Below are 24,431 nucleotides of genomic sequence, written 5' to 3' on the forward strand. Positions count from 1 at the left end.
TTCATTCATTTCTGATAAACAATGACATTTTTCTTGAAACCTGCAACACAACAACTATTGTGTATTTATTTTCGAATACTCTCCATCTTTCCCTGAACAGAAGTTTCCCGGTTGTTCCTCTACTAGAAGATTAAAGCTCATCATCTGTTTGAGTCTCCGTCCATGTTCGTTGTCCCGATCCAAGACAAACACTTGAACCTGAATAATAATTCTCCAGCTTCTTGTTTTAACCTGAGACACATACGTTGAACTACGGAATTAAAACTCCATAGAAAATGATTGTTCCCTGAATAAGAACTTGTGCAAAAGACCAACAACACATTCTTTCACGGAGCCATTTTCAAGATGACAGCCATGAGGTGTAGAGGAGGATTGTCAGGGGGTGTAGGAGTTCAGCGTCCTGGGTCTGGACCCCTGAAGCTCGTCTATCGTGGGCACAGGCAGCGACTGAGTACTGGCGGGGCTGCAGATGGAACAAGGCGGCGAAGGAGGGTACATATCGTCCTCCCATCGCAGGACTCGGTCCTTGGCTCTGCTGGGGCTGTTAGCAGTCGTAGCGTGGGGCCAGTTGGAGGTTGTGGGTTTGGATCTGGGCACCCTGTAGAGGTAGACGTCATATCGGGCTAAAGGTCCTCCTCCGGAGGGCTTCGTCTTTGTCCTCTTGGCGAGGTGGAGCTCCAAGTCGATGGTCACCTTTCGATGAAGGAACAGTTTGGTTATTGACGTGCAAATACACAAGTACATCGACAGAGACACAAACACACGTGCACAGAAGATACATACAAATACCCATAGTGCAACCAGAGTACACAACAAGAGTAACTGCGTCTCATCGATACAAGTTATGTTTTTCGATCCTGACAACAGATTCTCCAGTTCAGGGTTCTGCACACTGAGACGACCTTCACTGACATTTAAATAAAAAGGTGAACGGCTCTTTGTGCAGCAGCAGGTCTTTACTTCAGGGTGGCTCGAGAGAGAAAGCTGCAACAGACGGGTTGAGAACATTCCCATACACGTTATCTTGACTGACAGCTGGTGAAGGAGCTTCGTCCAAACAAGAAGACACGACGCTGCGTCTTTGACCACAACAAGATAAAAAAAAAAAAAGCAACATGCCAAGACTTCATTTAGTCACGGGGCCTCGTCAGTTGACTCTCGCTCGTCTGAAGTCAGTGCCATCGCTCTGCTCGGCTGCCAAACCAGTCACTCATTCACATGTAGAGCAGCACATGGGGTGTGTGTGTGTGTGTCTGTGTGTGTGTGTGTGTGTAGAGGGGCTTACTCTGCTGTTTGGTAATGTATCGCTAGATTTCCATCAGAAAAGAAGATCAGCAGCATTCCTCAGAGCCTCATTAGTAAACTAGACAGTGCCAGAATGATCCGTTTAGACTTCACCCCCTCCCCACCACTGCACACACACAATACACACAACACACACATTAAACATACACACAACACACACACACATACACATGCACACACACTCCCCCACCTCGGCTTGTGTTCTTTCCTCTCGGTTTCAATCTCTTCTTTTCATGCAGCTTAGTGAGACACACTGTGCTTGTGCATTTAAATCTAAATCAAGTGCACAGTTTTCTTTGTGTGCGAACATGTGTGTCACTATTTTCTTGTGCATGTAAATCCACAACCGTACATTTTGTGCTCACCCGAGCCTCGTCATGTGTGTGTTTTTTTGCACACATGACTGCATGACTTGGAGCGTGTGTGCGTGCCTCCCATCACGCATTGCTATGTGTGAGCGCGCCTGCGTCAGCCAATCACAGCCGCCCCTTCAGGAACCTAACACCATCATTCCACCACATCGTCAGCCAATCACAGGCCGCGGCTGAATCCCGAGTCCCAGCAGGTTTAACTTGGAACGGCAGAGAGAAGAGGAAAAAAAAGAAGAGAGATTGAATCTTGACTCGTCTTCACATGTTCTCTGTCTCACAGCTTCTCTCCTGCTTCCTCTCTTACACCATCAGTCGCCTCCGCACACACTCGATTCCCCAGAGAGACGTTTATTCTCCTCATGTTCGAGCTGCAGAGAACTGGGCTGCATAATGTTGCCTATAAAATAACTCGGTGCATTAACAAGCGTGTTGTATAATTTTGATGTTTTTTTGTATTTCACTGCATGTTCTCAGTTGTATTTGTGTGTTTTATGCCTTTTTCTACATCCACTGCTTTAAACGACAGTATTCCAGAGGTGAAAGATGGATGAAACAAGAGCAATTAAAATGTGATGACTGATTATGCAACATGTTTAACTAATGGACCCCAATTTTATATCAGGGTCACAACAAGATATTCAATGGGACAGGAAATAAGAAAATGCAATCGGCTTCAATATACTTCAAACAATTTTTTAACAGATGCTTCTGTATTTGTACGTAAAGCTGCAACAACACGAGAAAGACAACGCAATTCTAGAGCTTTTTGGTGGTAATGGTCGACGCTTTCAATCTTAATGAAGCAAGATTGAAAATGTAAACGTCCTGTCCTCTACCCAGGCTCCACCCCCTCGCCTGAATCTCTCACTCATTTTCCTGAAATCCTCAAATTTAAACTGACACGTCTAGATTCTTCATTTTTGTGACGTTTCCTTATTTGTTTTTCCAAATACACTCAACTTTATTATATTTAATTTCTTCCTTACTGTGACCTAAATGTTCTGATTCATACAACCCCAACTAAATTTACTGCCACACTCGATAACACTTGTTTTATCTGGTGGTTCCTCACAGATCTGATCGGGTGTTAGCACCGAAATATTGATTATAATAAAGATGTTGAAGTGTGGAGGTTTTTCTGACTAACGTCATGATGAGGTCAGTGTGTGTGGGGGTGGGGGGGTATGAGACAACTGTAAGTGACAGCTGGCTGGCTGTAGGATTAGGGTCGTCTGATGAGATCGGAGGACGTGAGGCTGAACCTAAAGTGCAGTCGCGAGCGGTTTTAATGCTCCGATATATTCTACAGTTTATTACTAGATGACAGTAAAGCTGCATGAGAGTCACTTAATCTGCCTCGTCCATCCGTCCACCTCCGTGTGTTTGTGTGTGGGACTGCAGATAAAACCCCCGGGAGGTCACCGCGGTTTGGACCCGTTCTGCTCAGTCTGCAGCATCAGAATATGTTTCCGTGGCAACGACGCCCTCTCTGCGTCTGAAGATGCATGAAATTGCCGGCGGCGGCAGATAAGTGAGAGTGAGAAAGAGAGGAGAGCAGGGACGTGGTGATTAGATGTTCAAAAGGGTTAGAACTCAAGGAGATCACACACACACACACACACACACACACACACACACAGACACACACACACACACACACACACTAACACTCTCAGGGGGTCAGCGTGTTGTGATAAAAACAGATCAGTCAGTTTCTGTCATCACTTGCAGGATCAAAATAGTTTCTGCTCCTTCAAACTAAAATTCACGTTGTTATGTTTCACACACGTCGGTCACACGAACAGTTTGTGGAATATTTTACTTCTAATATCGGTTTTAGAGGCTGTAAGCTGAGGAAACTTTCTCTACTCTTATAAAACAACTGAATAAAGGCTCAGTCTCTCAGAGTGATGACAGCATCCCCCCCCCCCGCTTCACTTCTCTCTGCTGGTAATGTAATGCCCACTTGTTGCCATGGCGTCCACTGGTACTTCACTTGTTTCACTTCGGAGGAGATTGTCCTTTAGTATGTGTGTGGGTGAATGTGTGTGAATGTGTGTGTGTGTGTGTGTGTGTGTGTGTGTGTGTGTGTGTGTGTGTGTGTGTGTGTGTGTGTGTGTGAGACTGGCCAGCAGGAATGAAAGAGGGTGATAATGACCGTCGATGCTGTTTTTGTCGTTTGATAAGTGCTGTTTCCTTTTCTGGATTCTTTTCTTCTTCTGCTTTCTGGGGCCTGAAACACCCCCCCGCGCCCCCCCACCCCCCCGCACCCCCACCCCCTCCACCCGACCCTGCTTTATTTACTTGAAGAAAAGAGAGGGGCACACACACACCCTCCCCCACCCACCCCCACCACCCTTCAGTGCCCCCTCCATCCTGGGAAGGATCCCCCACAATGCCGCTGTTTAACCCGAGAAAGGGGACAAAAGGTGGCGGTGGCGGCGGTGGAGGTGCGGCCTCTTCTGAGACGCATTCAGGGCTGTTTATCACATGGGTGAGAGTGTGTGTTTCTGTTGTTCGACTTCTATCCCTGTGGGAACCACTCTATTTGTAGGGTGAGCGTGTTTCTGAAACAGAAAACAGTTTGTCCTGTCGAGGCCTCACTCACACAAAAGGGTTAAAACTTGGATTTTGACTTCTGCCGAGTGACTCCAGACTCGTCTCAGATGAACTGAGACTTGTTGGCGTGAGATTTAAGGGTTGACCGAAAGCTCCATGTCCACTGAGGGTTGCGTGTTGTTCCAGTGACGAGTTCATGCCCACGTTTGCATTCACACTAACATTAGGGTCAGCGTTGGTCTCACATTCCCTCCATGTGTTCCTGCTTCCAATAGGTCGATAGATTATACCTGGAAATATTGGGCTCCACGCAGACATCTGTGATCTCTATCCTAGTGGACAGGAGTGGGTATTAAGGCCACAAGGACCCGAGTGGACTCCAGTGGACTCCAGTGGACTCCAGTGATGAATTTGTCTTTAACTAAATTACTTCAGACGTCAAGAGATGACTCAAGATGAACCTGCGGCCGCTGCAGGACTCCGTTGTGACTCGTTTTCATTGACTTGAACTTAAATTGGTCTCAGATCCATCGAGATTTGGCTTCAGACTCTTCACGTGTGATTTAAGGCTTCAATAACTTGGTATTTTAGTTAGTAATAAAGTAATAAAATGTTATAGTTATAGTAATAAAATACTTAGTTTTCCTTGAACTTGCTTATAAGGACTTTGAACTTGACTTAGATTTGGCCTTTGGTATTCTAGTGTGTAAATTAAAGAATTAAATGCATTACATTATTAAGGGGCCTCACAAGTAAGGAAATAAAAATATGTATGTGTGTGTTTGTGTGTAAGGGAGTAGGAGTGAGCATGGGAATCTGACAGATGCTTTGTGTATGTATAAAGTGTGCATATGTGTGTGTGTGTGTGTTTGTGTGTCCTTTTGTGTCAGTTCAGCATCATGAATAGAACAAAAAGTTCTATAGAGCGGAGCTGAAATATGTGAGGGAGGTTTGTGTGTGTGTGTCTGTGTGTTTGTGTGTGTGTGCAATTAAACTTCGACATCCACGTTGCCATGTTTTGTGTGTTTTTTTATCTCTGTCTCTACATGCACTTATTTGTCTACGTGTGTGTCTGCAGAAGGTGCGTTTTTCATCTCAGTTCATTTAGTGTTTGTTCCTGTGTGAGTTTGATTTATGTGTTATCTACAACGAGCAAGTCTGTGTGTGTGTGTGTGTGTGTGTGTGTGTGTGTGTGTGTGTGTGTGTGTGTGTGTGTGTGTGTGTGTGTGTGTGTTTGCAGGGGAAGCAGCTCTGGAGGCAGGAAACATGCAGAAGCAGCAGCCTGGTTCTCTGTGTTTGTCGTCATGATTTATGAGTTGTGAAGACATTTTATTTCCAACAGTAACCAACTGTCAACTCTGAGGACGGTGGAACTCAGAGTGACATCGTCGTCTTTCTGTCTGTCTCATCCGACATCGATCTATTTCTCTGTCTGTTGCTCTGCAGCTCACGTCCATGGAATACAAGAGTTTTTAAACTAATTCGACCTGTGTGAATTATGTATTATGATTATGTGTGTATGTATCAAAACCTACTTCCAAAATTCCCACTTATTATACTTTTGTCTGCTTGGATGACTTGTTTTCATAAACCCAGGAGTTCATGGAGATTTCTTAATGCAGCATGAGCTCATTAACTTCTCTGGAGGCCCCTGTTTACCACTTTTCTATGTATATCGTCCAGCTTATAGTTTCTATGTTGAAATACCCACTGAAGAATGTGCAGAAAACTCAAATATTAAACCTCTTTTTACTCTTGTCTCGTAATTTCTGTCTCGTAAAATCAGGACCTACTTTAATCCAGAGCTTTCAGCCACATTTCTTGGGCTTCATCAGCAGATCAAATCGTCTTAGTTGTCATATAGATGGTTTAGTTCTTATCATTTTACCTCAGGCCTCATCCATATTACGATGATTTTATTTTACAACGCATCAACTCTGCTAAGGATGCGTCCGGCCTAAACAGAAAAGGTTTGGAAGCGATGACGTAGTCAGCTGTTTGCTGACTGGGTTTTTTGGGGTTACGACGTAGCCTTCGCTGATTTGTCCGCCTCCTATCGCTTAAATAGTATGGATGTTACCTAAGTCTTGAATTCTGTTCATGTGATAAGAGCTGAACCACGTCCAAGACCACTGAGTCACCTCCAACTGCCAATAAAGACCGTGAGCTGAAAAGTTCTAGAAGCCTGATAAATCATCATGTTGATACAAGAGCAAGAGTATATGTGAAGTGTTCTACCATCATGATGTCGGTGAAAGTATTTGGCATTAAACAGTAAAATAATCTGAGCCAAACTCAAGTGTTTGTGTGGGTGTTTGTGTGCAAGCACCTGCTCCACAAGGATCTAAGAGGTTCAAAGCCATGCAGAAAGCATCGGAGTTCAGGGGATAAAAGAGGAGGGGGGGGGGGGGGGGGGGGGGGGGGGGTACAACGCAGAGGAAAACACAGGATCCACAAAGGTCATGTTAAAAAGGTTTTATTTCAACAACTGTCTGAATCATGTTGGTTTTGTTCTCAGTTCGAAGTCCCAAAAAAGTACAAAAAAAAAAACAAGTACATCAAAGGATTAGAAATCACATCAAAGAAAACCAAGACACATTGTGTTGCTTCTTTTTAAATCAATCCAAGCAATTTTTTTTCCAATATTTATACATACTCACTGGATTAGTCAGACAAACATCAAAACCTCTCAGTAGCTTTATCATAACATTTTTTTTTTTTTACAATGACGTTTTACGTAAGTTTTAAACTTCTGTATGATTTCTTTCTTTTTACAAAATACACCAATGCAGGCAGGGGAAGGTGTGTATGTGTGTATACATATAAGCATGTTTATGACTTCATCTTTTCACTGTATGTGTATGCACACTATGTGCATGTGCGTATGTGTGCATGTGTGTTTGTCTGTGTGTGTGTGTGTGTGTGTGTGTGTGTGTGTGTGTGTGCAGGTAAGAAATAAGAGGAGAGAAGAGTGACAGCAATAAGGGGGGCGGGGCTGCGAAACAGGGGAGTGATTGGATGTAAGAGGAAGTGTGGGGGGGGGTTGCAAGGCGGCGGCAGGGTGAGGCTGGCGGGGGGGGCGGGGTTACTCGGGCAGTGGCAGCGGTGGTGGTGGTGGTGTAAGTGTTTTTTCAGCGGCCCGGGCCGCTTGGTGGCAGTGTTGCCGTGTCAGAGACGGTTGCAGACTGGGTTGGTTGGCTGGTTTGTTGGATGGCTGGCTGGTTGGTTGATCGGTTGGTCGGTTGGTCGGTTGGTTGGTTGACCGGTTAGGCGCACTCGGCAGCGCACGGACGGAGAGCAGGGAGGGGTTTGGGGGGGGCTTCCTGTTGCCGGCGCACCTTGTCGTTTTCGTGGGGTCGTGTTGTCAGGTTGCTGGGGATGTTTTGTTTTTTGTTTTCACATCATGTTGTTCTGCAGTGAGTTTACCTCCGAGGAGTTCTCCTCGCCCAGGACCTTGTGGTTCTCGTGTTTGGGGGTCAGAGAGTTGTGGATGTTCAGGGAGTCGTCCTCCTTGGGCGAGGCCTTCACCGGGTCCTCCAGCTTGTTCTGGGAATTAGGATCATCCTACCCAGGGAGGGGTGGAGGTGGGTGGGTAGGGGTAGAAAGTACAATTAGAACCACAACAGGCAACATGTTACTTGTTCAGTAGAAGCTCCCATGTGACCGACTGGTGGAAAACTTTGCTGTTTGAATTTCAACTTTACCTTTATCGTTGCTAAAGAAAATCAGCTGTTTATCTCAATGAACTACGTCCATATTGCACAATTCTGCTGCTCACACTTTACGTTCAGTGCCAACGTTTAGAGAGCCACTAGGAAGTTGTGTGTCCTTGATGTGATGAGGTGGAGGGTGTGTGGTGCTTCTGTAACTTTCATGTTGAAGCCTAGAGTTTGTGTCCTGTCTCCCACCTGCAACCACGGCGTTCACCTGCACGTTTTAGTTCCTAACCATAATGTACCTTCACAATACTGTATCTGCCAAAAGATCACAGATCTCATTGGGAACATTGGCACTGAACGCAACCCAGTGTTCGGCAGAATGGTCCAACTGGTGACAGTGTTTCGGTCCCAATCCCACACTGTTTGATTTGTCTTAAATTTCATGCAACAGATTCCCATGTTCCACCTTCATGCTTTAAAGAACTACACCAGTGTGTCCACGAGTTTCTGCTCCTGTACGACAAACCGTTACTTCACATTTGAGGTCAGGCACAGCTTTCCATTCATTTGTTTTTAGCGTTAAATCAAATAGACTCTTGACACTTGCCTGAGTTGTGTGATCCATGAACGTGAGGATAATGTTTGAATCTGGATCAAGTACTAAAAAACGCAAGCAACGTTTAGCGATGCAACACATATTTGATTTGAAGTAGAAGCGCTCAAACTGAAAATAAACCACTGGTATGATTCTTTAGAGGCTGTCAGGATGCAGTGAAATACTTTGAAAATACCAAACAAAATATCATTGTGTTTGTCGTATTGTTCAGTTTCAGTATCAGGCATCAGTCAGTGGTTTGGAGGCTCCACTGTTTGATCATCTTCATGCTCGGCTGGCGTGTTGTGTTTGGTTGAGGAGACAGTGAGGTGAACTGCATGAGCGACATCCCCCCCCACCCCTCCACCCCTCCACCCCTCTCAGGCAAGCCGGGAAGCACATGCACATCCACATGCAAGACCCCTGCAACACACCCCCATGACCCGCATGTTGTCGCTCATGCAGAATCACACAACTCCTCCTTTTATTTTCTTCCCCAGAACAAAACCAGAACAGCACCGAGCCTGTGAATCCTGGAGAGTTATCTGTTGGTACCACCGTCATACATACCAAGACAGTTGCTGGGCGTAAAAAAAAATCTACGTGTTTTTGAGGTTTCGGTTTAAGTCATCTGATTTTAATTAAGGTCAGAGGGGGGAGGGGGCGGGGGGGGGGGAATTGATTGCGGAGTCCATTTTAGCTCTGTTCTTCCAGCCTCTTATCCCCATTAATGCTGCATGGCGTCATCGACCCTGCCGCGCCGAGGCGTCCTGGGGCGTCCGTCTGTGCCTCTTTGTCCGCAGCGCACCCACATACACACCGACACACAAGTATGGTGAGATAGTCGTTCGCACACACACAGGCGTCCGCACACATTCCAGGCCCTGAGGCGTGTGTGCCACTTACAAACACACCCTAATTGAATGTTTGCGTTTGGAATTCAATGGCACTTTTTAGGAAAGGAAGAGCAGTGAGAGCATTTACCCGCTGGCTGTTGGCCTAGATAGTAACTTCAGGCAGGACGTGCGGATACGTCACTTCCATGGTGACGGGGTAGGGGCCCTCTGTCCTCCCGTCAGCGTGAAACTGGAAAATGTGTTTTGTTTGTTGGATTTCATTGCTGTCACGCATTTGGGTGGAGGGGAGGCGGGCGGTGGGGGGGGGGGGCGGGGGGGAGGGAGGAGGCACAGAGTCACAAGGACTTTAACGTTTAAAGGTGTCATTTTGGGAACAGAGATAAACAGGGTTCGGATGATGAAGATGAAGATGGTGGTGAAGATGGTGGAGGCACATGGGCATCAGGCGGAAATTGTCTGTTTAAGATACAGAGAGAATTATCATCACTGCTGAATTGGCTCTTTTGGAATTTAAAGTAAATATATAAAATCCCCTCCAACACATTATTCTTAGTATTAAAGCTCTGATACATGGATATGTTTATGTGATGATAACTGATTTTAATTATTGTGAAGGAATAATTGTATTGTACAAGTCAGTCTTCTCTGCAGGAAGTCAAACGGTTTATGGAAAATTAGACCCTAATGTGAACTGATTATGAAATAATACGTCTATACACAATATATGTATAAACTGTATATTTGATAAAAATGACACGTGCAGCTTATCGTCCTTATTGTTTGTTTCTCTGTTTTCTTTTATATTCAGCTATTGATTAAATCCCTTGGTTTGCATTCACAGTTTACACTTGAGATTAAAATATTTGAATTGGCACGAGTGTGCATGTTTATTAATCTGCCTGCACGTGCTTCACGACTCTGTGTGTGTGTGTGTGTGTGTGTGTGTGTGTGTGTGTGTGTGTGTGTGTGTGTGTGTGTGTGTGTGTGTGTGTGTGTGTGTGTGTGTGTGTGTGTGTGTGTGTTTATTGACTGGCTCCTTCTTCTCTGAGGTAACTGTTTATGTGTTTATATCAGGTTCATGTTTGCATTCCAGAGTTTGTGTTAGTGTCTGGGTTGTGTGCACACTGTATATGTGTTTGTGTGGAGAACATGAGCAGTGATCAGCTCCAGCTTTTCCGTTCAGATTATATCTCACTATGATGATTACATGAATGTATTTAACATAGAGATTATTTACTCATTGTATTAGAGTCCAGTTCCACTACATGTCGTCAGCGTCTGCTCTGCCAGTCAATTCAGTCCTGAGAGACGATTCAGTCGGTGGAAATACAATCCTCTTAAGTTACAGGCAGCTCTGACCACTCAATTCATTGTGTGTTGAATTTATTTAGTATTGAACAACAATAACACAAAAATAATTTAATTTCAGTGTTTTCTGTGGAGAGAGAGCGTGAGGCCGGACCCTGCAGAATGAACGAGTGACGACAATCAGGTTCAATCTACGACCGTGAATGAAACACGAGTCGTTCTATTACTGCTGGGACACAGGGGTGTGTGTGTGTGTGTGTGTGTGTGTGTGTGTGTGTGTGCGCGTGTGTGTGTGTGTGTGTGTGTGTGTGTGTGTGTGTGTGTGTGTGTGTGTGTGTGTGTGTGTGTGTGTGTGTGTGTGTGCGCGAGCGTGTGTGTGTAATACCATGGTTGTCTGGTGGGACAAGGTCGCCACAAGGTTAGTACATTTCTGTTTTAAATTAGGTTTTTTGGGGGGCGATGTAATTATCAGACTCTGCACCTTTAAAGGGACATTACACACATGAACGTCCTCGTGGTTGAAACATTAAAACATCGGAGGTGAAGACTGCAGCTGCTTCTTCCTCTTTTTCTTCTTCTATTGTTTAATGTTGTCTGTGTTTTCACTCTGGAACAGAACCATGGTTCAGTTTGATCCAGACCCAGAACACGTCTTCTGCTCTGAGGAACCGTTCACACCTGATGTTTAGGTTCAACACGTTAAAGTTAGTTCAAAGTATCTTCACTTCTAACAGGTGACGTTATAAATGTGTTTTCCCGATGACTTTGTTTTTCTTTATGTGGTGGGCGGGGGGGGGAGGGGGGTAAGAGTCGGATCGGTCCACTCAAGCTTGAGAGAGGGTGATTGACAGGGCCACAGTAACAATGAGAGAGCTGTTTGGGAGGGTGAGGGAGGCGGGGCGGGACTTTCTGACATTTGGGGTTTTGGTCTTACCTCGCAGTCGGACTCCTCTTTGGTCTTACACTCCCAGGTGTATCTGCTCATGGTTTTCTGAGGGGAGGGGGACGGGGCAAAGGGTTATAACTCCTCAAAACCACTCACGGTCCAAATCCTCAGAGACAAGACAGAGACGGACAGTCGAGAGACAGAGGAACGAGGAGGATTGAAGAAGAGGCGACAGATCAGAGACGATACAGAGAGATTGAGAGAGATGGAGAGAGACAGAGGAGGTGAAGAGAAACTTCCTCTCAGACGACAGCTGAGATTCCCGGCCGGCTGTCGCACCTCCGAGGAAACACACACACACACACACACATTCTCTGGTGCGTCCTCACAGTGTTTCTGTGTCAGGACAGTAAACACAGCTCTGGATCTGTCTGGTGAGGTTCCTCTGCAGACACTGGGCTGTTAGTGTGGAAGGGAGCTGAGGTTATTCGTTGTATTAGTCAGTGTGTCTTGGTTATTTTTTGGGGGGAACTGGTGGGTTGGGATGGTTTTTCTTTGGTTTGAGAGAAGCCTGGTGTTTATTTCTAGGATGATTCAGGATGTGTTTGAGAAATGAGTTAGAGGAATAAACCAGGGGATGAATAGGAGATGGAAATATTTGTTCTGTGTTTTTTTTTTTCAAACAAGAACTGAACTGAACTCATTTATAGGAATGGGAATGGATTTCAATACAAATACTGAATCTGAATCCAGTACACAACCTGTTTATCGTATTTTTAAAAGACGATAAAATAAGATCTATTTATGTGTTAATTATTCTAAATAGTGGACTTCCACATTTAGGTCTGAAATAGAAAATATCAATATCTATGGAACCAACAACGAGTTTCTGATCACTTGTTTGACACCATCACGTCCAAACAATCACGTTTTACTTACTAACACTTCACTGTTGCTACGTTTACGTCTGACGTCCACGCCACTCTGGAAATTACCCATCACCTAAAGTTTGGAAACGCTGTTTTCCGTCTTGGTTTGAAAACTCCAGTTCTGTGATTCACTTTAAGTTCAAAAGTCAGAATCAGATCCAAAGTGGAAATGAGGAACCTGTGGAGTTTTCTTCAATCTTTTCTCCTCCAAGACATGTGGACTGTATTCATTCCTCAAAGCTGAATTATTTAATTCCCCACCCTCCTACATTACTGCCATCAAGTGTGAATCAGTGTGAACCTGAATCTGGCAGCATCAAAACACTGCTCTGTAGCACCTCTAGTGGTCAGAAACTCCACCCGGCACCTTTAAATGTCCTAAAACGAGCCACATGAAACATTTTCAAATACTATTCGATCCATTGGATGAGCAGGGATTTGAGGGGTTGTGATGAATGGGTGGTGTTGAAGACATTTTGGGATGTTGTTAGGAGGCGATGACAGATGTTTAGTGATTTCCTGTCTATTCCGGGGAGTGAAAACAGTTTGTAAAAGGCACATGAGACTTTGAGAACTACTAATCGCTGCAGTTTTACAGGTGAACTACTGATGGAGTTGTTAGAGGGTGGTACCACATCTTCAAAAGGCAGACATTTTAAAAAAAGTAAGAATGAAAACAAAACAAACTGGACCCCAGTTGTAGCACTAGAACTACCCATGCTGCTACGACTGCCGCGTTGCCGCTACTCGCTACCCATGCTTCAGCTAGGGAGGCACCTGTCGGCTCTCCGCTGCCGCCTGCAGGCAACAGCGAGGCGTTGCATCTCAGATGTTTATCCTGATAACCCCGAAACATTTCCCACATCCCCTTTAGCTTACCTGGTTGTGACATCATCCTGCTTCCCCCCCCACCCCCCACCCCCTTTGACCAATCAGTAACAGTCCCACCCTCCCTCGTCCATTTTTCAGGATAAACAAGTAAAGAAGAGCATTTGGTTAGTGGAACAGTTAGCATAGCACAGCTGCAGTGGCACACATGTCCACCGGATGGCGCATGTTAGCAGAAGAGAGCAGGCATGCCATGACATACCAATGCAAGAGGTGACCAGAGAGAGAGAGCAGTTCAGAGAGAGAAGGGGGGGTGGGCAGGGGGTCGCAGCAAAGGACTGTGGGAGTTTTCTCGTTAAAAAAAGGGGCTCGGGTTAAAGCCAGGGCGGGTCGCTGCCAGCGCTGTGGGGACGTTCCATAACTGTTTAGTCCGTGTGGTTCCAGGGGGAATTTAACCCCTAACCCCCGGCTGTGTCGGGCGCCCTGATTCACCATCGGAGCTGATTTACGCCGCATCCGTTCATTGTCTGCATGAAAATAAGTGTCACAATAAATCTGTGGATGTCGTTTGACGATCTTAAAATAAGTGTTTCAAGAGCAAAGACTTGTTTTGCTCCAATTCAAACCTTTAAATGGTTGAATTTCTAGAGCAGCTCAATGCAGAACGTGAACTCATTTCAATGTTTTATTATCCTTGAGTGTGAGTGTGTGTGTGTGTGTGTGTGTGTGTGTGTGTGTGTGTGTGTGTGTGTGTGTGTGTGTGTGTACAGTTGCCGTCACTTTTGCAAAACTAAATCAATAAACAAGATAGAAAACTATGAGGCTCCGGAGCCGGTGTGTTGCCATGGTAACAGGTTGCCGGAGCGCGGTCCCCCCTGGGATTCTCGTTTGTATAAATGGGTTTGACGACTTATATCATCTTATATCGTCTATAAGTTGGAAAACTTCTTGGGGGACTTTTAAGATTATGACGCTCAGCCTTCAGACTACAACCGTCCTCGTTTCGATTTCACCCGCCACTCTAGAAAACTCCCATCATCCATCCTCATACTTGGACCCTGCCCATCCCCCCCCCCCCCCTTCGGCGTGTCACACCTCTGAGTATTGGAGAATACTCATGCCCATGCATTAGAGGGAGGGTCGGGGAGCGGGGGGGGCGCGGGCAGGGGGTAGATGCAGAAAAAAGGGGGTGAGAGAGAGAGGCGAGAACCACGTTACCTGACAGATAATGTTATCATAGTAAGCCAATGCACGGGCATGAGGGACGTTAGGAGGGGTGTCGCACAGTTTCCTTACATTTGGGTGGGAGCCCTCAGCGATGGTGGACAGCGAGAAATTATCATTGTGCTGCTCCGATGAAGGCCGGTACTTACTGCTGGGAGTCGGAAGATGGAGGGAGGAGAAGAGGAGGAGAGGAGAGGAAGATTAGTGAAAGGTGGAGGAAAAGAGGTGAGATAGCGGAGTGGAAAGAAAGAATGAGATCGCAGGGAGGTGAGGAAGAGGAGGAAAGGGTTGGAGAGACGGAAAGGAAGGAAATGGGCAAAGAGAGGAGGAGAAGAGACGTGAAGAAATGAGGAGAAAGAAAGAAGGAAAGACACAAGATCACCGGCAGAGACAGAAAAGATTAGAGGAAGGTAAAGAAAAAGAGGTTAAAGAAAGGACGAGATGATGAAATTAAAGAGGTTTGAAAGGGAAGAAAGAGTTTGAAGATCCAGGAGGACGAAGAGGAAGAAGGAGTCAACGAAGCGTGAGGAGGAGACGAGGGCGAAAATGACAATTTTCAGGTGACAAAAGAGAACAAAGAAAACACAGATGGAGAGATGGTGAAAGCAAAGGGCGACAGACGAGGAATTAAAGGACAAAAGTGAACGAGAGAAAGCGACAAAAATTCAGGACGAAGATTCCATCGTTGAAGAAAGACGGGGTTGTCAGAGGAGCAGAAGGGGAGGGGGGGGGGGAGAAAAAATAGCAAGAAAGCAGAATTAGTTTGACGGCAAGTTCACGTCCTCTGTTTGTGAAACGACAAACAGAGAAAACACAACAGACACAAACATCTTATCTGTGATGCAACAAAGAGAGAATAAAATCTGATTCGATTTTTGACCTTCAGGTTTAAGTTCCCACAGACGCTAAACTTTGACTCGCGTGCGACCGACTTAGATACGATACACAGGTTTTAATAGATCTGTCTTCTGTCAACTTATTTTAGATGCGATGAGGATATTGATGCAGAAACTCTCCGGGACTTTGTCTTTCACACATGAACAACGATTCTCCGCTCAGAGGCGTTGACAACATCTCAGAAATCTCTGGAGCGTTCAGGTGCAGCAGACAGAAACTGGACGTTACGTTTTATTTCTGCTGAGGACATCTCGTGTTTTTATTTACAGCACATCGACACCAGCGTCGGTATCTTCTACGTGTGTGACACAAGTTTAACCTCCTGACATATTAGTTTTCTTTTAGTTTTCTCGTCCGTCACGAGTTAGAAGTGGAGGTTCTCCTGTTGTATCCTCACATCGGTTCCTTCGGACAATCTCCAAACGTTTATTGAGGCTCTGGCAGGAAAAACTCCTGAGAACGTCCAGAGCTTCTCACTGTGACGTTTGTGTTCTCACATCAGCTTCTCTGGAGAATGTCTGGAGCTTATCTGGAGTTCAGTGTCTGTCTGAAAGCAGCTCAAGAAAACAGAGTGAGAGGTCCAAAGCTGGTTTCTGACAGACGAACAGATTTCTCTGTCTGTCTCCATCTCGTCGTCGTCTCGTCTTTGATTGCTCCGTCACAGCGTTCATGAAATATAAACACGGACGTTCGCCCGTGGATCAGAGAGACGAGCCCTTTTTTGAGCAGGAAGTAGATCACAGCCTCGTTAACTATGGATGCGACGAGGGAATCGAGAAGAAGGAACCACAACATGATATTTGAGGGCGGCTTCTGCTTTTTGGAATCTTTAAATGTTGGGAGCAAAAGGTTTATTTGGGCGGGGGGGCTGGGGGGGGGGGGGGGCAATGACAGGCGTTTCATGCATGAGAAGGAATTTATTTGCGAGACAAATCTGTGACGCTCTTGTCACAGCTATCGTCTCGTTCGGTTCCACCAGGCAAACATCTCTTCCCTTTGAGGAGTCGGAGATGAAGAGGAAGGAGGACGGAGTTCAAAGACGCCCGGAGGGGAACTCCCGAAGTTTCCCAAAGCCTCGCTCGCAAGATGAGAGGAAAGTGTGTGTTTATCTGTTTTAAAGTAGCACGCCAAGTTTTCAGGAGACCGCCCCGTTGAATCGGATTGGACGTCGAATGACAAATCTGCATCGAGCGTAAACATCGCTCAGTAGCAGCGACGGCTGGAGCTCAACGTAAGTGGAGTCGATCACGACAACAGCAACGGATTCTCCAGTTCAGGGCACTGAGTCGCACCAGTTTGTTGTAATGGCGTTCTTCTTGTTTGTGGTCATTTCCTCGCCTTCGCCAAGTGGTGATTATCGTGACATATGTCGCGTAAGTATAAAATTTAACCTCAAAGTTTAAGGCTACACCCACACGACTACGTTCGTGTTTGAAAACGGAAGTATGGACGCGGATAAGAAATGGTACGGAGACAAAACGCTCATGTGGACAGAGATCGTTTGCATCCATCTTTCCCTCACTCCCTCCCTCGCTCCCTCGCTCCCTCCCTCCCTCCCTCCCTCCCTCACTCCCTCGCTCCCTCACTCCCTCCCTCCCCCCTCGCTCCCTCACTCCCTCGGTGGTTCTTTCTTCTCTCTCTCCATCTTTGACCAGGATGCTGGGTCTGATCTCGACTGCGGCAGAGAAACACTGCGACTGCAATTACCCACAGCAGATGGGGGAGTGTGGGAGTCTCATGTATTCATGAGCCTTGTCAGCAGCACGCACACACTCACACACACTCGCACACACACACACACACACACACACACACACACTCATCTGAAAGTGTCATGCTGAGCTTGTTTCTCTGTAGCCACTCTTTCTCTCTCTCATTCCTCTTTTCCTCTCTTTCTCTTTCCCTCGCTCCCTCTCCTCTCCCTCTTGTTTCTCCCCCTCCTCCTCCCCTCTCTCATCCTGTTCTCCTTTTCACTCCTCTTGTTTGTCACCCTCCTCCTCCTCCTCCTGCTCTTCCTCCCTCTCCTCGCTCCTCTTCGATTTTCCTTTAAGCCGACCACTTGATGAGGCTGTGTTGTGTCTTTCATGCTGCACCCTGCCGCTGCACACACACACACACACACACACACACACACACACACACACACACACACACACACACACCCCTCAGGTCGCACAGCTGTATGTAGGTCAACCCCGCCTCCCCCCCATGCCCCCCCCCCCCCCCCTCCTCACCCGTTCAGACTGCCCTACTTTCAGCTGGATCCACAGAACCAATGACATCACCCTTTTCTGCCTTTTTAAAACAATTTCTGCTTACTCTCATCCCAGCTGCTCCTGACTACACCCCCCCCCCCCCCCTCGCCATCACCTTCATCATCCACCATCGCTTCCACTATCCCCAGCATGATGATTCCTGGTGTAAAACAGACCCCGTGCACGGAGCTGGATTCTGTAGCGGTTCCACATTTGCCTCGACGGGCCGCTGCTCATCCACGACGGCTCTGTTGCCGGGGAGATCACAGCTACAAGTCTAAAGCAGCCGAAACGAGGCTTTTTTATATTCAGTCCAGACAATCTGCTTCTCTCCTGCAGTTTATATTCAATACACCTCCCTCCAACAGAGGAGTTGATGCTGCTTCATGGTCGGGGTTTCAACCCAACATGTGCAGACATCTCTAAGGTTACACGACCAAATATCTCCATCATATCACGTCGCGCTTTGGCTATTTTTTTAATTCTTAAACCTGAATTACCTTTTATTCTTTGGCAACACTTCTGTTTGAGTTGTTTCTACTTTCGTTCGGCCTCCCTTTTGGTTTCTACCGTCTCCTGAGAAGAACTTCTGTCTCTTTAGCTGCTGAATTATCTGCTTCGTTCACTAAATAGTTGCAAACTAAATCGCCTCGTATTTCAGCAGACACATCCCCCCCCCCTTCACCTCCCTCCATCAGACTGTCCTTGTGTCTGCTTCCCATCATTGTCACCCATCCCCCACCCTCGTCCTCCGCTCTCTCACAGACCCTCCTCTTCCTCCGTGTTTTTAACCTCCATTTCACAGATGAAGCTCACATCAGTGTTCGGAAGGTATTTACATATACATCCACTAAAGGATATTCTGTCTGCTGCACGACACAGTGTCTTAAATTGCGACTCATTATTCGCATTATTTTGCATTCAAATATAAAATATTGGAATATAATACTGATATATATGAATACAACCTGAAAAACGTCTTTTCTATCATTTTTTCTTCTTGCAAATAGTTAAGAGTCGATAAAAATGCTTCATTAACATACTGGAAAGTGTTAAATGACTTTATGGGTTTTCACAAAGATCGTTGAGTTTTATTTCTTTTAGAAAGTAACAGTAATAAACGTGTGACGAGCGCAAAACTGAGAAAACAATTCAAATATCTCAGGATGAAGAAGAGGAGCCACACACAGACGAAGACGACGAGATTCAAGAGGTTTCGGAGATAAGAACTGACGCCGGTGCTGCAAACAAAAATACCTCCGAAAATATTTCCACAGCAGAATTTATACGTCGCAAAACTAAAATAACGAAATACTTATTTACTATTACTTACTGGTTTCTATTTTGGACTGTAAATAAAGGATTATCTTTTCTTATCTTATCGGTGCAGACAAACAAATATGTCTCTTCTTTTTGCAGTTGTGTTGTTACTGCAGAACGATCAGCTGATAAATAACAGGTTTCAGCCCTGTCACTCTTCCTTGAGCAAGGCACTTTCTTTCCCTCCTCTTTGAATCATCCTCTCTTGAACCTGAGACGGAGGCTTTGAGATGAATTCATTGTTTCTTGAGTCACAGCTTCATCTGCTCTCAGCTGCTGTGAAGGACACATGCTGCTGTTCACTCCTCCTCACTTCTCCTCATAATGAGTCTCTCTGCTGTCGGCTCCTTTACAACCTTCTCCTCTTCGGAGAGATTTCAGCCCTGACTCGATTATCATCTCCGTCTGGTTCCGGTCCATCTCCCAGCCTCCGCTCGTCTAAACAGCTTTTAATCAGGGACACGTCGCCTCATTAATTAGGATTTAAACAGACTTTGTGATTTAACGCTGCACGTGGGAGGATTTCTAAGAAAGAATAAAACTGCTCCCTCGGCTAAAAATGGAAAGAAATTTGTTTTAACAACGACACATCGTCCGAAGAGTTGGTTTAAAAACTGACTAATAATTGGATTTGATGTTTTGTTTATGATTTCCTGGATAAACTTGTATTGAACTTAATAATCTTAGAAGGAAACAAAGCCCTTTATTGCTTGAGGATTTACGTTCAGAAGTTAAACCAGATGTTTTTATTGATTTTCTCAGTGGAATCGCAATAAAAAAAAATAGATTACAACTAAACCTTCGAAGATTTGTTTGTTGTTTTCTTTTGGGATCACTTGCCTCCTTTAAAGTGCTTCGTTCAGCTTCGTTCTTTTTGTTCAAACAGGATAAAACGATGAACGATTTCTATTAACTGTGTATAGACCATCTTTACTTAAACAAAAGTAAAACATTATTATAGTCCTAAACTTCACAAAGTTTCTGTGTGTACGTCTCATTTCTGGACGTATTAAGAGAAATATTGACTAAAGTTCATCGAGAGCTTGAAGCTGTTGTTTCCGAGGCCTCGTCGGCTTCAGATTGGACCGAACGTCTTGTCCCCTCAGCGCTCCGTCTCTGTATCGACCGTCTGTCTCTGTCCTTCTCTGAACTCCATAATAAAGTCACAGCAGCAGTTTGGCCTCGAGGCGGCGTCGGCCACAGAAACACAGCTTTCTGCTTCAGTCGTTAAAATTGATGGAGGTATTGTGCCGCAGCAAGTTCACCCAGCAGCTACTGAGTAACAGTGCCTGTGAGCAAGGCACTAAAGACTTTACTTTTTTCGTTTTGCAAGACTGATCTTTCATTGATTAAGTGTCAAGTGTGGAACCTGCAGCACACAAACAGATCTTTGTATTTTCACTTAGGTTTCTATAGTTCATCATCAGAAACATAAGTATGTTTTATCCTTTGTGCACTTTAGATTAATCGTTCCTCCCGACTGGGACAGAAAAAAGCAAAGATGAACAGTCTCCATTTTGTAAATGATGTGATCACAGGTTCTCTGCAGAGCCTCACCTGCGCTTGCGCAACTTCTTGTTCTCCGTCTTGAGGACGTGGAGCTTCTTGGCGAAGCAGACGACGATCATGAAGAGCAGCAGGACCACCAGAGCCGAGGCGCCGATGGCCAGACACATCACCTGGAACTCGGTCACCACCGACTCGCAGCGAGCGCCCTTGTGCCAGATGTAATCCTGGACGTTACATCTGGAGGAGGAGGGTGGAGGGGTAGTGGCAGGAGGAAGGAGAGGGGGAGAGAAGGAAAGAAACAGAGCAGAGGGAAATAAGACAGAAGACAGAAAGGAACGAGGGATGAAATGAAAAGGTGAGGAACAAAACGAGTGGTGAGGAGGTAGAAAGGGAAAGAAAATGGAGGAAAAAGAACGAAGTGTTAGTGGATTAAAACAACTCTTATTAACTTATTGATCACTTGTGATGCTCTGATTAAAATATGTGAAAGCATCAACTGTTACTTTCATAGCTTTGTTTCATGACCTCCACCAGAGAGGTTATGTTTTAACCCTGTTTGTTTCAGCAGGATGACACAAAAACAAGTGAACGGATTTCCACGAGGAGGAACGATGGGACAGAAGCCGAGAAAGAACACGTACATTTTTGGTCTGGATCCGGACAAAGGGGCAGATCCAGGAATTGTGAGATTTCACAGATTTGCCATTTCTAGTCCATGTATTTCTTTGGCTTGCCAGCATCATTTAAATGAGCCTCTATATTCTAAGCCTGTTTATGAACCCTGAGGATTTCCTCTGTTTCTGATTATCCTTAAACGCTTTGCTGTAAAAATCTAAAATGCTCTGCAGCTGTTTCACAACATGTTGCGTGTTACATAAATCTTTAGTGTTGTGGTGAGATAATGGAGCGCAGGTGCGTTAGCGGGATGGAAGAGTCGCCGGCAGGTTTTGAATGATGCTTTATTCTCCAAACGCAGAATGTCATCACTTAGTGTGTCTGAAAATAGACAGTGGAAAAAAAAATACAAATGCCCTGGGGTGATTTTCTGGGTATAAACACACACACACGCAGAGATTCTGTCACACAAACACAGTCATAAAAGACGTTTGCGCCTATAAGATCTAACACAATGCATATGGGCCTCCATGTGACGATGTGCATTATGGGCACATATGTAGACACGTGCACACAAACACACAAACACACAGTGGACATCTGAGTCCCGGCCTCCCTCCGTGGCCGTTTGGCAGAGTGCGGCCTCCACCCGGGGACACGAACCACAGGCAGATGGCTCCGTCTATACAAACTGTTTAACGTTGTACAAACATGCTAAATCTATTTCGCCACTTAACGAGACCATAACCGCTGCGGAGCGCCGCCGCCTCCTCCTCGCTGTCACACGAGTGGAAACCGTGTGTGATCGCTCACGGTTCCGACTCCGTGTCCACATGTTCTGTTTCCAAACAGAAACGAGCCGGAGCTTCATAGAAAGATGGTTTTCAAAACTCGAGGTTTCAGAAACGGCAGCTCACAAACCAATGGGTGACGTCACAGTGAGTTGCCACTTGGGTGCCTCTCTCCCAGTGTCAGGTGGGTTTGGCTCCAGCCCCCCCCCCCCCGGGCGACCCTCAAAAGGATAAGTGGTGTGCAGATAATGGATGGACAGATGGGTGGATCATCTCATGAATTAGCAGGTGAAGAGGTGTTCCTAATAAAGTGCCCGCCCGGGGTGTGTGTGTGTGTGAAGTGAGTGGAGGTGTCAGGGTGAACGCTGGCCACATGATAATCAGATATCTTTCACCGGTCGACTTCCCGGATCCCTGACGCTCTCGTTCTGCCGGCGGAGGAGAAAAACGCTGGCAACGACCCAGGAGACATTTTGAGTGGATGAGAGAAAACGAGAGAAAGAAAGCGAGCGGGCGAGCGACGAAGGCCTGATATCACATTTTCAAGGAGACTCAACCCCTGAACAGTTTTGTGTTCATACAAAGAGGAGGTTTATGCAGGAGTCAGGGTCGGATGGAGGAGGAGGAGGAGGAGGAGGAGGAGGAGGAGGAGGAGGAGGAGGAGGATGGGGGATGGAGGCAGCGAGAGAGAGAGAGAGGGAGATGCACAAAGAGAAGAGTGGCCAGCGATGTGAGGATGTGCTGGTCGCCACGGCAACCGGGCTGAGCGGCAAACGCGGCAGATGCGGCACTGAGATGCCATTCCATCAGAGGGACGTGGCCGTGTCTCTCCTCTCCTCCTCTCCATTCCTTCGCTCCTGCTGCTCGTCTTCTTCAAAATCTCTTTTATTATTCAGCGGCTCTTTACCTCCCTCCCTCCCTCCCTCCTCCCTCCCTCGTCTCTCCTGCACTCTACCCGGCGCCTCCAGCTGAATCACGTCTCTCTGCTTTCAGTTTGTGCAACCGTTTCTTTTTTTTTTCCTCTTCCCGACATTGAGTGAAAACTCAGCGGTCCAAGGTGAACGTTCGGTCGGTTTCAAGCGTAACGGAATGAGAAGATGCTTCAGAAAGAACAAAACCCCAACATAGACGTGACCCGTTCTAACCCGTGCAGCCGGATATATCCTGTTCCTCGGAGCCGTGGAGCTCGAGCGCTGCTGCCAAGAAACATCAACCGAGGCCCAGAGACTGAGCTGAAAACTCGGAGGCTCCGTGAGCAAGACGCGAACGTGAGGAAAGGATGGTGCTGACATGTTGTCGTGAAGCAGGTGTAAAGTTTAGTAGCACGTTAGCATGAGATCACTCACAGAGCTCACACCTCCACCAGAGGCCCAACGGCTTTTTAACGGTTTCACAATGTTGAAGAAAGTGAACAAAAAGATATTTGGATCCGCACCAAGGTTTAATGACTTCTTCACAAGATTCATGTTCAAGTTCGATGCTGGGTGCCAAATAAATGTAGATTCTAGTCCTGTTTGAATTATCTTACTACAGAGCTTATAGCTAAATTAGGAAAGCAAATATCTGCCCATTTGTAAAGGTTTGAATGAAGAAACTCGGGGGGGGGGGGGGCCACAGTTGTTTCTAAGGGATTTTACAAACATACAGAAGGACATTGTTTTTTATCCAGCTGGATTTCTGGAACATATTTAATAAGAGGAGTTAGTTCTGGGCTGAAATTCAAAGTGTTTGGGATTTAATTTCCTTTTCCAAAAGTCTCACGTCCACGGAGCGCAAATCAAAGTGCAAATGACTCCTCATCTGGGAAATAAAAACGCCCGCTGCCAAACGTCTTTTTAATGTTAAAGCGCTCCACTCCTTCTTCATATCAAACCTCCCACACGTCCCACAGGCCTCCAGTGGGTCCCCCCCCCCCCCCACCACCATCATTTCCTCCATTTAAAGCAGAGTCACAGCTCAGCAGGAGCACGGAGGACACGAGGCATCAGCCCACGACACACTGATCCAACAAGCCACCTCCATATTTACCTGATTAGGCCGCTGGGGCGAGAGAGGGAGAGAGGCAGACCCATAAAAAGAGAGCGAGTCTTTAATTTAACTTAAAGGGTGACAATGGTGCCGATGTGGCTCTTGGTCCCTTCTAATGGAACCCCCCCCTGTTGGGTTTAATGAGGAGCAATGGAGGGTGAAATGTGAGGAGGGGGGGGGGGGGGGGGGGGGGGGGGTGCACGGCCACTTCAGGACAGACGGGTCTGCAGAGAGCAGGGAGTGGAGGTTATTTTTAGAAACTGGAAACTTAAATCAGCTGCAAAACAGGGAGATAATTCCAGTTTATTACCAGCAGCATTTAATTTTCATGGTTCAGTCCATTAGTCCTGTTGTGACGACACTGACCTCAGCACAGATCTGGAGACACAGAGATCTCACAGTTTGTTTAGTTTAGTTTCACTGGATCTTCTTCACGTCTTCACCTGGATCCATAACGATTCTCTCCAGGTCGGACGGTTTTCTACACTGAGATTC

General features: G+C 46.1%; 1 protein-coding gene across 15 annotated transcripts in view; it reads right to left on the reverse strand.

Moving 5' to 3' along the window:
• Positions 1–6,695: 6,695 nt before the first annotated feature.
• The window catches only part of cspg5a (chondroitin sulfate proteoglycan 5a), a 42,250-nt gene continuing 24,514 nt past the window's right edge, over positions 6,696–24,431 (reverse strand). The window contains exons 3-7 of one of the 15 annotated variants that reach the window (XM_034611485.1): positions 20,551–20,739; positions 14,594–14,672; positions 11,589–11,645; positions 9,474–9,575; positions 6,696–7,781 (exon numbers count right to left, since the gene is read on the reverse strand). In XM_034611485.1, coding sequence (XP_034467376.1) covers positions 9,489–9,575; positions 11,589–11,645; positions 14,594–14,672; positions 20,551–20,739 — 412 coding nt within the window. In that variant the 3' untranslated portion in view covers positions 6,696–7,781; positions 9,474–9,488. Of the gene's footprint in view, positions 7,800–9,473; positions 9,576–11,588; positions 11,646–14,515; positions 14,673–17,373; positions 17,519–20,550; positions 20,740–24,431 lie in introns of those variants that run through there. The other 14 variants (XM_034611484.1, XM_034611477.1, XM_034611478.1 and 11 more) reach the window with 14 other exon arrangements.

The sequence above is a fragment of the Hippoglossus hippoglossus genome, chromosome 16 (genome assembly GCF_009819705.1).
Source record: "Hippoglossus hippoglossus isolate fHipHip1 chromosome 16, fHipHip1.pri, whole genome shotgun sequence".
In the NCBI taxonomy this organism is placed as follows: Eukaryota; Metazoa; Chordata; class Actinopteri; order Pleuronectiformes; family Pleuronectidae; genus Hippoglossus; species Hippoglossus hippoglossus.